Source organism: Acomys russatus, chromosome 23 (genome assembly GCF_903995435.1).
Source record: "Acomys russatus chromosome 23, mAcoRus1.1, whole genome shotgun sequence".
Lineage (NCBI taxonomy): Eukaryota > Metazoa > Chordata > Mammalia > Rodentia > Muridae > Acomys > Acomys russatus.
The window spans coordinates 11,688,115-11,701,899 of record NC_067159.1 but is presented as its reverse complement, the minus strand read 5'-3'; the positions used below and the strand labels follow the sequence as shown (position 1 = coordinate 11,701,899).

General features: G+C 45.8%; 1 protein-coding gene across 1 annotated transcript in view; it reads left to right on the top strand.

Annotated features, from left to right (window-relative positions):
• Nucleotides 1-8,139, top strand: part of Fndc7 (fibronectin type III domain containing 7) — a 33,068-nt gene extending 24,929 nt beyond the window's left edge. Inside the window, exons 8-10 of the mRNA XM_051165430.1 lie at nucleotides 253-507; nucleotides 2,870-3,124; nucleotides 7,811-8,139. Of these exons, the coding sequence (XP_051021387.1) occupies nucleotides 253-507; nucleotides 2,870-3,124; nucleotides 7,811-8,094 (794 nt within the window). The 3' untranslated portion in view covers nucleotides 8,095-8,139. The remainder of the gene's footprint in view (nucleotides 1-252; nucleotides 508-2,869; nucleotides 3,125-7,810) is intronic.
• Nucleotides 8,140-13,785: the final 5,646 nt, after the last annotated feature.

The window sequence follows — 13,785 nt, the reverse complement described above, 5'->3', positions numbered from 1 at the left end:
TTGGCCTCTACCTCCCAAATGCTGGCATTCAAGGCCTGTGCTTCCAAGCCTAGTTTATATGGTGATGGAGACAAACCCCAGTACTTAGTGCATGCTAGGCAAGTCTCTCTACCAGCTGAGCCACATCCCTAGCCCTGATGGTCTTTGTGCTGGAGGTAAAGGGAAGCAGGAAGAGGAATCCATCTTGGGCCAAATGGCACAATGTGGTATATTTGACTCAGATGTTTTAATTAATAATCTAATACTTCCTAGCTCCCTGCAGTCCCGAAATAAAAAACATCTCAAAGGCTGCGTTCTCTATGGTTAATGTGCACTGGCGATCTACAAATGAAGGAGCCACTTACACAGTGACTGCCCAGGGGAAGAAGGGGCTGTTCCAGTGCAGCAGCACAGGGGAGACTTGCACGATGGGGGACCTTCCCTGCGGCTCCATGTTCTCTGTCACTGCTGTGGCCGAAACTCAGGCGGGAAAGAGCCTGCCCAGCTACAGTGTGCCCTTGGAAACAGGTACGTAGCCACATTGACTCAGCGAGTCCTTAGGAATTGCTTAAGACATGAGTTTTATTTACCCGTCCCTAAGTGTGATGAGGACTCAGTATTCCATGGCCTTTCAAAGAGTCCCAGTCAGGCTGAAGAGATGGCTCAGCGATTAAGAGCATGGTCTGCTCTTCCAGAGGTCCTGAGTTCAATTCCTAGCAACCACATGGTGGCTCACAACCATCTGTAATGTGATCTGGTGCCTTCTTCTGGCATGCAGGTAGATATGCAGGCAGAATACTGTATACATAAATAAATCTTTTTTTTGTTTGTTTTTTGTTTTTTGAGACAGGGTCTCTCTGTGTAGCCTTGGTTGTCCTGGACTAGCTTTGTAGGCCAGGCTGGCTTCGAACTCACAGCAATCCGCCTGCCTCTGCCTCCCAAGTGCTGGGATTAAAGGTGTGCGCCACCACGCCTGGCACATAAATAAATCTTAAAAATAACAACAACAAAAACAGAGTCCCAGTCTTAGAAATTCTTTTTGACATTTTACATGTTTTATAAACATATCTTCAGAAGTCTCTTATCTTGCCCAGCATTCATATCCAAGGAACAATACACTGACCCTGCAGAAACATTCCGTAGAAAACAGCTAACAAGAAACCAGATAAGCTGGTTTATTGTTCATGTCTCCAATGGAGCCCTTTCAAATCTTTCTCTAAAAAACACTGAGTTTAGTTCCTAGGGCTGGAAAAATAGGTCATTGGTTTAAGAGCATTTACTGCCCTTGCAAAGGACTTGAGTTTAGCTCCCAGCACCCACATCAGGTGGCTAAGAATTATATGTTAATTCTAGCTTCAGGGATCCAATGCCCTCTTCTGGCCTCCATGGGCAACTGCACACACACACACACACACACACACACTTAAAAATAAAGTAAATATTTTAAAAATCACTTTCTGCATTTAGTTTCTTAATCAGTAAGAGGCAGGTAATAATCTCACAGGATAGTTGTGAGCACTAAGCTAATTATGTTACAAAGCACTTGATTTGGTGCCCAATGCATAATAAGACCTCAATGACAAAAAGCTTGTTCTTTAAAAAATAATTATTTATTTATTATGTACACAGTGTTCTTCCTGCATGTATGCCTGCAGGCCAGAAGAGGGCATTAGATCACATTATAGATGGTTGTGAGCTACATGTGGTGGCTGGGAATTAAACTCAGGACCTCTAGAAGAACAGTCAATGCTCTTAACCTCTAAGCCATCTCTCCAGCCCAAAAAAAGCTTATTCTTGATTGAGAGGGTTATATTTGAAAAACATTTAGCAGATGGGCATGATGGTATAAACCTTTAATCCCAGCAGGTGCATTTCTTTCTTTCTTTCTTTTTTTTTTTTTAGATTTATTTATTTATTATTATGTATACAGTGCTCTGCCTACTTGTGCACCTGCGGGTCAGAAGAGGGCATCAGATCACATTACAGATGGTTGTGAGCCACCATGTGGTTGCTGGGAATTGAACCCAGGACCTCCAGAAGAGCAATTAGTAATCTTAACCTCTAAGCCATCTTTCCATCCCAGCAGGTGCATTTCTATGAGTTCAAGGCCAAACTGGTCTAAATAGTGAGTTCCAGACCAGCCAACAGCTACACAATGAGACCCTGCCTCAACACCCTCCCAAGACAATTAACAAATTACTTACATTAATATGGGTATTTTTAGCATTGGTGGACTGCTTGCCTAGCATGTAGGAAGCCCGGGGTTGAGTTCCCAGCACTGTATAAACATGGTGTTATGGTATACACCTGTAATTCCAACATCCAGGAGGTGGAGGCAGGAAGATCAGAAGTTGAAGGTCATCTACAGAAAGATACGTATAGAGCTCAAGGCTAGCCGGCACAAGACTCTGTCTCAAAAACCAACCAAACAAAAAACAGAATTGGGAGAGACACATATGATCCAAAGCCCATCTTAAGATCCTGCATCCCTGGGGAGCATACTCACTATGTCTGGCTGCAACTACAAGACGTAGCGGAGGGTTTGGACAAAGGAAATCCTTCCTTAAAAGGAGAAAGTATGAGAAACTTGGAAATTTGAGTGAAACATGAACAAAGTCCTATTCTTTTTATTCATTGTTTATTATTGTGTCTGGGTGTGCATGTGTGACAGGGGAGGGTGTGAGCATGCCACAACATACGTTTGGGGTCTGAGGACTTTGGAGTGAGTTCTCTGCATCCACTGAGAGTCCCGAGGGATTGGACTCTGGTTGTCAGGCTTGCCCAGCAGGTGATTTACTTAAAGTTCAACCCCAAGTCCCGTTACTGGCTATTGTCCCCAAGTAATCTGTGGAGTAAAACTAAGTCCTTTTCTTTGGCGTTTCCATGTTAGCGCCGTGCTGTCCATCTGGTCTGACAGCAGCTCAGGTCACCCAGTCTGTAATCAACGTCAGCTGGACTATCGGGGCAGCGGCTCAAACCTATGTGACAGTGCTGGCGTCACACATCGGACAGTCTAAGTGTCACACCCGTCAAAACCACTGCCTTCTGGGATGCGTTGCATGTGGCATCAACTACACGGTGGCACTGAAGGCCATTAGTGCCACAGGACTGACTGCAGACTGTGCCTACCAGGGTTATTCTTCTAGTAAGTGAACTTTGCTCTTGAGTATGGCTGGCATAATTACTGTCCTAATGCTGTGAAGAAACACCATGACCAAGGCAGCTCTTTTGTTTGGTTGGTTTTGGCTTTGTTTTGCTTTGGGTTTTGTTTTTGTGTTTTTGTTTTTTTGTTTTTTTTCGAGACAGGGTTTCTCTGTGTAACCTTGGCTGTCCTGGACTCACTTTGTAGACCAGGCTGGCCTCGAACTCACAGCGATCCGCCTGCCTCTGCCTCCTGAGTGCTGGGATCAAAGGCATGTGCCACCATGCCCGGCTTATTTTTTGAAATAAGAGTCTCTCACCAAATCTGGAACTCACTGCTTTGGCTAGATTGGCTGGCCACCAAGCACCAGGGATGGGCCTGTCTCCCCTTCCGCAGTGCTGGTATTAGAGGCACATGCCATCGTAGTGTTGTTAGGCCCAGTTTTTTGCATGAGTGCTGGAGCTCAAGCTCAGATCCCCCTGTCAACACTCCACCGACCTATCTGTTGCCTCAGCTCTCGCCATGCAGATTGCTCGCTATCCTATTGACAATTCCAGTTGACTTAGAACTCCAAAGCTCGTCAGTAGTTGATCCATGGCTTCCCCTGGTAAAGAGTTCAGGTTATGTTTCCTGAAGGGATGGTGGTTTTGTTTGTTTGTTTGTTTTTATGACAGTGAGATGCCACCACGCCCGGCTTACGTTCTCTCTTCTAAGCCACTGCAGATGCTTCTATAATTTCTCATTTCGACAGGCCAGACAGAGCAAAGGCTTCTTTCCACCCCAGTATTCCTTGTTCTTCCCAAATGCCATTCGGGAATAGCAGGGGAAGAGACAGCAGGCAGAGCGGGGCTAGCAAAGGCTTTCCCCTTACACAATTCTAACCTGCTGAGGCAGCTGCTCGGAATGCTGTTTTGAAAACAACAACAACAACTCTAGAGACTGCCTCCAAGCTAGAGGAGAAATTGTTTGATAGTTTATTGGTTGTCACGTCCCCAGATCTGGGCATCTTGGAGACGGTAGAGAATCTTTTTTTCTTTCTTAAATTTATTTACCTTTATTTTATGTGCACTGGTGATTAGGCTGCATGTATGTCTATGTGAAAGTATTAAATCTTGAGTTGCAGACAGTTGTAAGGAGCCACGTGGGTGCTAGGATTTGAACGTGGATTCTCTTGAAGAGCAGTCAGTGCCCTTAACCGCAGAGCCATCTTGTCAGCCCCAGTAGAGAATGTCTTAATTGGGAGCCTAAATTAGAAATGGCTTCTTTGTTTTGTTTTGTTGTTCGAGACAAGGTTTCTTTGTGTAGCCCTGGCTCTCATGGAACTCACTCTGTAATCCAGGCTGGCCTCGAACTCAGAGATCTGCCTGCCTCTACGAGTGCTGGGATTAAGGGCGTGTGCCACTACTGCCTGTCTTGAAATGGCTTCTTATAACTTAGGCTGCTTTTATTTTTCATGATTCTAGTTCCTTATAGGTAAGAAAAAAATAAGGATGACTGTTAAATATGCACCACAGAACAAACATGGAACAAGATTTATTGTAGAAGCATGGAGAGAAGGAAACGGGGGCGGGGCGCGGCGGGCAAGGGGGGAAGGGGAAAGGGTGGGGTGGGAGGGGGCCCCAGGAAGGTGGAGAGAAAGAGAGAGAATAAAAGTTAGAGAGCTAGGGAGATGGTGGGTTTGTCCTTTTTATCCTGGGCCCCTGGTGACTGCAGCAGGTAATGGCATCAGAGGTTGCTAAGCAACCTGGAGGCAGGCGTGTGAGGCTGCTTATATGCTAACATTCCTCCCTTTTTCTATAAATAAATAAAAAGAAAAAATGAGGACATTGGATGGCTTTTCATGCAAGGCAAGTTAAAGTATATAAAGTTGGTTCATTGTTAGTAGCTCTCGTCTGCCATGTAAGGTGGAAAGAGAGAGAGAGAGAGAGACAGACAGACAGAGACAAAGAGAAAGCAAGAGCAACAAAATATCTGGATTATATGGTGATGGGGAAGGAAAAATTAGCCATGCCCTGCAGCAGATAAAGACTGAGGAGTGCTGGAGAACTGTCCTGGGTCTAAAGCACATCTGTAACATCTGCCTGGCCTCAGTGTGAAAGCATTTATAATGTTTTGTACATGCGTGAGTCCATTACTTTCAGTTATATTTGCTGCTTCATTCTCATCTTCATTTCCGGTTCTGTAAATGTGGTTTATTGTTTATTTTTTTCCTTTAAATTTAATTAGTTAGCTGTGTGTGTGCCTGTGAGAATGTCAGAACGTGCTCATGGAAGTTATTGGACACCATGCGGGACTTGGGTCTCTTCTTCCAGGCCAGGGAGATTGAACTGAGTTGGTCAGGCTTGGTGGCAAGAACCTTTACCCGCTGACCCACTTTGCCAGCCTGAAAACAATTTGTTGTTGAATTGAGACAGGGTTTCACTGTGCATCCCTGGCTGTCCTGGAACTAACTCAGTAGACCAGGCTGGCCTTGAACTCAGAGATCTGCCTACCTCAGCCTCTTAAGTACTGGGATTAAAGGTATGCTCCACTAGCACCCAGCTAAAGCAATTTAAAAAAGAGAGAGAGAATAAATTAAATTAGACCAGGCAAGGTGGCTCATGACTATAATCTCTGTACTTGGGAGGTACAAGCAGGAGGGTCATGAAATTAGGGACATCCTGAGCCACAGGGCAGCCTGTGCTAAATAAGACCCTATCCCAAAACAAAACAACTATTTTCAATAAGTAAAAAAAGAACAAATTCAGCTAGGCATTAGTTACTTTTCTTTTCTTTTTTTTGTTTTGTTTTGTTTTTTGGTTTTTTGAGACAAGGTTTCTCTTGGCTGTCATGGACTAACTTTGTAGACCAGGCTGGCCTTGAACTTACAGCGATCCGCCTGCCTCTGCCTCCCGAGTGCTGGGATTAAAGGCGTGCGCCACCTCCCCACTACTCCCCCACCCCCCCAGCTTCGTCACTTTTCTTGTTGCTTTGACAAAATATTTGGCAAAAAGCCAGGCAATAATGGCACATGCCTTTAAGGCCAGCTCTCAAGAAGCAGAGACAGGTGGATCTCTGAGCTCAAGGCCGGCCTGGGTCTACAGACCGAGTTTCAGGTCAGCCAGGGCTACAAAGAGAAACCTTGCTGAAGAAAAACAAACAACTCGAAGGGGCTGGAGTGACCGGCCCATAGGGCATCCATGCTCTCCCACTCCTCCGGAGGACCTGAGTTCAGTTCCCAGCATCCATGCCAGGCGGCTCATACTGCAGAATTCCGACTTCAGGGGATTGTACGCCCTCTCCCAGCCTCTTCAGGCACTGCATTCACGTGCCCACCTCCCTCCCCACCACCCACATACCTACAGTTAAAAACAAATCAATAAACAACGAAATTGCTTTTTAAAAATAGGTCAGAAAGGGTTGATTTCAGCTCACGGTGAGGGAATCAAGGCAACAAGAGAGAGCTGGTCACGTGGTCTGAAGTCAGGAACAGTGCAGCCCTGGGCCCCATCTTATGGAATGGTACTAGCCACATTTACAGTGGGTCTTCTTGCGTCACTCAACATAATCTAGATAACTCTGTACGGAAGCTAACTGCATCCAGATGATCCCTCATGGGCATCCCTGTAGGCTTGCCTCCTGGATGATTCTAGATCTGCCCAGGTTGACAGTGTTAAGCCCCCCCATACCAGGCTCCTGCCTGGCAGTCCAGCGCTCAGGAAGCCAAGACAAGGAGGTTTACCAGATAGCCGTGATTTCAAAGCCAGCCTGGACTACGCAGTGAATGAGACCCTGTCTCAGCCTGCCTCCCAAATCATCAACCAGGTAAGCAGTCATGCTGGGCATAGTGCTATAGACACAGAGTCCCAGCTCTTGAGACTGGAGCAGGAAGGTGAATTTAAGGGCTGGCCTGGGCTATAGCAATACTCTGTCTCAGGTGAACACACACACACACACACACACACACACACACACACACGCACACACACACAGAGAGAGAAAGAGAGAGAGAGAGAGAGAGGGAGAGGGAGAGAGAGAGAGAGAATGTACAAATCATATGAACCTGATTATCATTCACAATTTAAAAAATATATATACAATATGATCTTTATTTTAGTGAGCATTTCACTATCTGATGTCCTGATCGGTACCTACTATGTGGCCCCAGTCAAAATATTTGGAAAACAAGCTCAAAAGAGTACCTAACCACTTAGCATAGATGACGCACTGGACTTGCCAGCTTGCCTCACTAGCCTGTCATAAAGTGGCTGCTTCTGAGGTGTGCTACTTGGCTCATAGCTGCCATCTCGTTTTCAGTTAAAGGTGAGCACACTAAATTATATTTAGACTTAGTTGCACTGAAGTCTAATGAAATCAGGGCATCATGCTGTAACTTGATGGGATTGTGAGCATTTGACTCATGGTGTGAGTCACTGAGCAGTGCAGCATCTCTCTGCCAACTGTAGACCTTTGATACACCGGTGTTCTATATTATAAACGCGTACCCCTCCCCACCCACACATGGATTTCTGAGCATGTGGCTCTGCTGGGAAGAACACGTGTATCCCTTCAAACTTTGCTCTGTCCTAACCAGGCACGAACCATCCTATGTGGAAGATTCTACTTGTGATTTTTCCCCCTATAGCAATTGTAAATATGGCCATGCTTGTGTGGTAAATAATTCTGTGCTTTTTTTTTTTTCCCCTGTAGGTGCCTGCTGCCCATTGGGGGTCAAATTATATAGGCTGGGCCCTAATGGCATCCGGATCTACTGGCAAGCCTCCAGGGGCTCTGCCAACTACAGCACTGACCTCTATGGTTCCAAAGGCATCTTTACGTGCGCCCCACGTGCTGGCCTAAGTTTCTGTGACATCACTGACATCCCCTGTGGGGACGTGTACACCGTGATGGTCTCACCAGTTTCTGAAACAGGACTAAAGCTTACTTTCTGTCCAAAAAAAATATATTCGGGTAAGTCAAGCTATGACCCTTAATCTGAAACCAACCTTTGAGCTGAATGCAGCACAAGTGGTACAGCGCTTGGCGTAGCATGCACAAGACCCCAGCACCCACAAGAAAAGCCCAAACGGAAGATTAGAACTAACCTTTGGGCTGGTAAATGGTGTTCGGTGGGGTGGGCACTCCAGTTTGCTTTGTTACTGCGATAAACAACATGATCAAAAGCCACTTAGGTGAGGAAAGAGCTTGCTCTATAGGTCACAGTCCATCACATGGGAAGTCAGGGCAGGAACTCAAGCAGAACAGAGGCCAGAAACAAGGAGGAAAGCTGCTTACTGGTTTGCTCTCAGGCTCAGGCTCAGCTACTGTTCTTATATAGCCAGGTCCACCAGCCTAGGGATTGTACTGCCCACAATGGACTGGGTCCTTTCTACATCCATCATCAAAAAACACTATTTCCCACAGACATATCCACAGGCCAATCTCATGGGGGAAATGCCTCAACTGAGGTTTCTGCTGCCCAGATGACTTAATCTGTTTCCAGTTGGCAATAAAAACTAACCAGTAGAGTAGGAAAAAGTGCTTGCCAGGCAAGCCCAATGACCTCAGTTCAACCCCTAGAACATTGTGTGCCTTATGTTTTTTTTCTTCCTTTTTCAAGACAGGGTTTCTCTGTGTTAGCCTTGGCTGTCCTGGACTCGCTTTGTAGACCAGGCTGGTCTTGAACTCACAGCGATCCACCTGCCTCTGCCTCCATCACTGGGCTGTGTCTTAGGATTTCTATTGCTATAATTTAACACCATGACCAAAAACAACTTGTGAAGGAAAAGCAATTATTTGCTTACACTTCCATTACTGAGGGAAGTCAGAGCAGGGGCTCACGCAGGGCAGGAACCTGGAGGCAGCAACTGAGGCAGAGGGCATAGAGGACTACCATTCACTGCCTTGCTCTCCCACGGCTTGCTTAGCCTGCTTTCTTATAGAGCCTAGCTCAGAGGTGGCACCATGCCCAATGGCCTGGACCCTCCCACATCAATCTCTAGTTAAGAAAATGCCTTATGGAGCCAGGAGTGGTGGCGCACGCCTTTAATCCCAGCACTCGGGAGGCAGAGACGGGTGGATCTCTTTGAGTTGGAGGCCAGCCTGGTCTACAAAGTGAGTCCAGGACAGTCAGGGCTACACAGAGAAACCTACTCTTGAACTCCCCCCCGCCCCACTAAAAAGTCCTGAACTTTTATTTGCACAGATTGAGAATGAGGACTAAGGAAATGTTTGAGGTTTGAGAAAAGAGAATGTATAAATCATAAATTAAGGCTGGAAATATGAGTGGGTTGACAGACTGTGATCACAAACCAAGGCTGTCAGCCAGGCTGTATCTGCAGAGCTGGCAAGGAGACATTAACAATCCTCTTGTTACGTGTTTCTGCACCCTCGCCCAGGGCACAGTCATACATTTTTCATGTACTTCTAAGAGAAAGGAGAGAAAAGCAGTAACAAAGCCTGAGATTTTATAGGTGAACAGGAGAAGAAAAAAAAAAAATGACTCACGAGCCTTCACTGATAAGCAGTCAACATTTTCTAGTTAAATGTAGGTGACAAGAAGTTCAAGATGGCTCTAGGTGATGGAACATGACCAGCTCTTCCTGAAGAGGTGGTCCCGATGTCCTTAGATGTCATGCTTCGATTCTTTTTCAATCTTGCCCACAAAATAATCTGGCCCATAGCACAGCCTTCTGAGAAGAGACAAGAATGGATTCTTGGGGCACAGGCGAGCTCTTTGGAAGATGAGCTTGTCACTCAATAACAACATGTCGCTCTCACTGGGTATTAACAACTGAACAAGTGTCTTCACATTTATATCGGAGGGAATCCTCAAAATAACCCTAAGACGTAGATTCAGCGGACTGTCTCTCATTTATAAATAAGGAGACTCAAAGACTCCAAAATCTCTATCTTCCACAGTTCTCTTCAAGTCACTAGCTTGTATACAGGCCTAATTATACATAGACACACGATGCTATCAGAGGATAGCATCTTGGGATAGCGCTTGGGAGACACAGTTTGCCTGACTGCTCATGCACCCCAAAATGGTTCAGGCCGGGTCAACCTTTCCATTCTTCCCACCCCATGACATCTGGAATATTTTGAACAGAAATTGTCCAAATGTGATGGTGGTTAGGACAGGAGAAACCTATCCCATTGTTCAGAGACGGGTGTACGTGGACCTCGATGCAAGCGTGGCTCTGAGGTGCATCGTTTGGGGACGGGAGTGTGCGTACATAGCCTGTGCAAGCAAAGGAGCTAGGCTGCCAAGGGTATCACTGGAGGAGGGCTCAATGTGTACAGCCCAAGCCTACTGTGGTCCCAAGTTGCCAAGCCATTCACTATGCTTGCCTACCTCAACATGGCCTTCTCTCTCTCTCTCTTTTTTTTTTTTTTTGTTTTTCGAGACAGGGTTTCTCTGTGTAGCCTTGGCCATCCTGGACTCACTTTGTAGACTAGGCTGGCCTCGAACTCACAGCCTCTGCCTCCTGAGTGCTGGGATTAAAGGCGTGCGCCACCACGCCCGGCAACATGGCCTTCTCTTATTTGAGTTTTTTCCTCTATATCTTCGACCTGCTTTCCATTTATTTTATTTTATTTCATTTCATTTATTTATTTATTTTTAGCAGTTCTGGAGATTAGACTCAGGGTATCGTACATGCTAGGCAAGCAGCATACTACTGAGCTAACAACCCCCGACCCCAGGCCTGCCTGTAGCCTTTCCTTAAAATTTTATTTGGAAACAATGGCTTCCTAAATTGCCCCATACTGGCCTCAGCCACCTAAGCAGTTGAGATTACAAGCATGCCCCACCATGCCCAGCCCTTTTATTCTTCTCTTTAATGTGTAGATTTTCCATCTGAAATACATCAAGAGGGCTGGGAAGATGGCTTGTTAGGCAAAGTGCCTGCCACGTGATGTTAATTAAGGATGTAAGTTTGGATCCTCAGAATTTAAGTAAAAAGTCAAGTGTGGCACCACACACTTGTAGTCTCAGCTCTTGTTGGGATCCAGGGGCGGTGGTGGTGGGGCTGATAATCAGAAGCTCATTAGCCAACTGTCTTAGTTAGGGCTTTGTTACTGTGAAAAGACACTGTGACCAAGGCACACACCTTTAATCCCAGCACTTGGGAGGCAGAGGCAGGCGGATCGCTGTGAGTTCAAGGTCAGCCTGGTCTACAAAGTGAGTCCAGGACAGCCAAGGCTAACACAGAGAAACCCTGTCTCGAAAAACCAACGACGACAACAACAACAAAAGGCAACTCTTATGAAGAAAAACATTTGATTGAGCCTGGCTTACAGTTCAGAGGGTTAGTCCCTTATCATCATCCGGGGAGCTTGGCAGCGCGCAGGTGGACATGGTGCTGGAGGAGCCGAGAGTTTTCCGTCTTGATCTGGAGGCAGCAGGAGACTGTGTCTTCTACACGGAGCATAGCATAAGCATAGGAGACCTCAAAGCCCGCCCCAACGGGGACACACTTCTTCCAACAAGGCCACACCTAGGGGGGCCTTACCTATTCAAACCACCAAACTAATCTAGCCAAATCTCTAGGCTTTAGTTCAGGGAGAGAAACACTAGCTGAAAAACTATAGGTGGCGAGCAAAGGAAGACCCTTGACATCAGCTTTAGGCTTCTACTCACACACTTGCACATGTGCAGCTTCACACATGCCTACACTAGCAAGTACACACACACACACACACACACACACACACACACCATACACACGCGCGCAAATGCATTGGCGAGTGTATTTTCAGTGCTTACGTTTTGATTTATTTTTTACAGTCACCTGTTCTGGAAGTACACTTGGGATGGGTAAGTCCTTTTTCCCATGCATAGAAATAGAATTTGTGTTGCTGCATTTTGCAGTTAATACAATCATCATCAAAACCAATGCTGTAATTACTAGGAATGTCAAATGTTTCTTTCATGCAGGAGTGTCCTCCTCTGTCAGAGTGCTTCCCTTCACATTGCATAAACCGAGGTGAATTCCTTCAGATGTTGAAATCCTTTTAATCTTCTAGAGTCCCAGAGAAAAATGCAAATATTTGTTGGAGGGCAGCTAATTATTCCTCTTCCCCTCACACATACTTTAGAAGGTGTTTCCAGCCTTGCTGCATGCTAAAATTCCTTGGAGACCTTAAATTTTACTGATGCTGGGGATCTGGCCCCTGCCAATCTGGTATAATTCTTCTAAAGTCAAGGCAGGGTGGCAGGATTTTAAAAAGCTCCTCTGGTGATTTTAAAGTGAGGCAAAGACTGAGAACTGCTATGGTAAGCAGGGCTTCTCCGTGAGGTACATGTTCAGATAGATCCCCAGTGCCTCCGCAGAGGCAGGGCCTGAGGCTTTTTACAGGGCCAATGGGGAAGGCTTAGAGAGTCGCCCCTCCCACTCTCTCTGAGAAAGCCATTTGAGAACCCCTACAGAACAAAGGAAATCATTATACCTAGGAAGAATTTCTAGATTTTATCATTACCTTCTATGAATTTAGGATTGGTCAGATCAGGATCCTGGTAGGCAAGGACCCTCTCAACCTGCCAAAAGATCTTTTCATTTAAGACTTCCTTGATTCTTGAACTATTGTATATCTTGTCAACCCCATGAACTGACTTTCTGTCTCACAGTTTCATTCTGTAGCCCTGTCTATCCTGGCACTCACTATGTAGACCAGGCTGGCCTTGAACTCACAGAGCTCTGCTTGCCTGAAGTGCTGGGATTAAAGGTTTGCATCACAATGCCGGGCTGAAATGACTAAGAGACAGTTTTGGACTCAAATCCTGCTGCTCTTACTTGTCTTTACCTGAATTATTTAAATCTTCTAAGCCTTGCTTTCCACATGTCAAAACTGTTGTAATAGTCACTTCATAAAACATAACAAGGTTAATGAAATGAATTGATTAGACACACTGAGAGGCTTCTAGTAATTACTAAGTGATAGTTATTAATTCAGGATCAATTTCTTCTCTAACATTCTATTATGCTCTAGATATTAACATTTTAATGTGCCACTTCTAACATAATTTACATTTTCACCTTAGCCCTCATAAAACTTTAACATATTAGTTTTCAAAGTGTGGATCCAACAGCACCAGTGTTATCTGGTAACTTTTTAGAGAAGCTTTCTCTGGAGTTTGGCCAAAGGCCCAGTAAACTGGAAAATTCTGGAGAAACTTTGGTGGGATTTTTTTGTTTACTTGTTTTGTTTGAGACACGGTTTCTTTGTGTGGCTCTGGATGTCCTGGAACTCGCTCTGTATGTAGACCAGGCTAGCTTTGAACTCACTGGGGTTCACCTGCCTCTGCCTCCCAAGTGCTGGGATTAAAGATGTGCGCAGCCACCACCATCTGGCCGGCCACTTTGTTTTAACCACGGGGTTGGAAGACCAGGGCTCTAATTTAGGTGAGCTTCTTTGTTGCTGGAAACTTGCTGCCTGGATGGAGAAGGAAGCGACAGGCGGAGGGGAGTGCACTCCCACATCCTTCTGTGTCTGGCCTGCTTCAGTGTCACCTGCTTAACCTGTGGAGTTTTGGGGACTTTCCTCCCCACAGCATCCTTAGCAGTCGAAAGTTTATATTCCCCACATGCAGATGCCTGAGTGAATGAAATGGTGGAGTTTGCTAGGGGTGGGGTGGGGGTGGGGGACGACCGACACAGCAAATTGGCCTGAGGAGGGAAGGA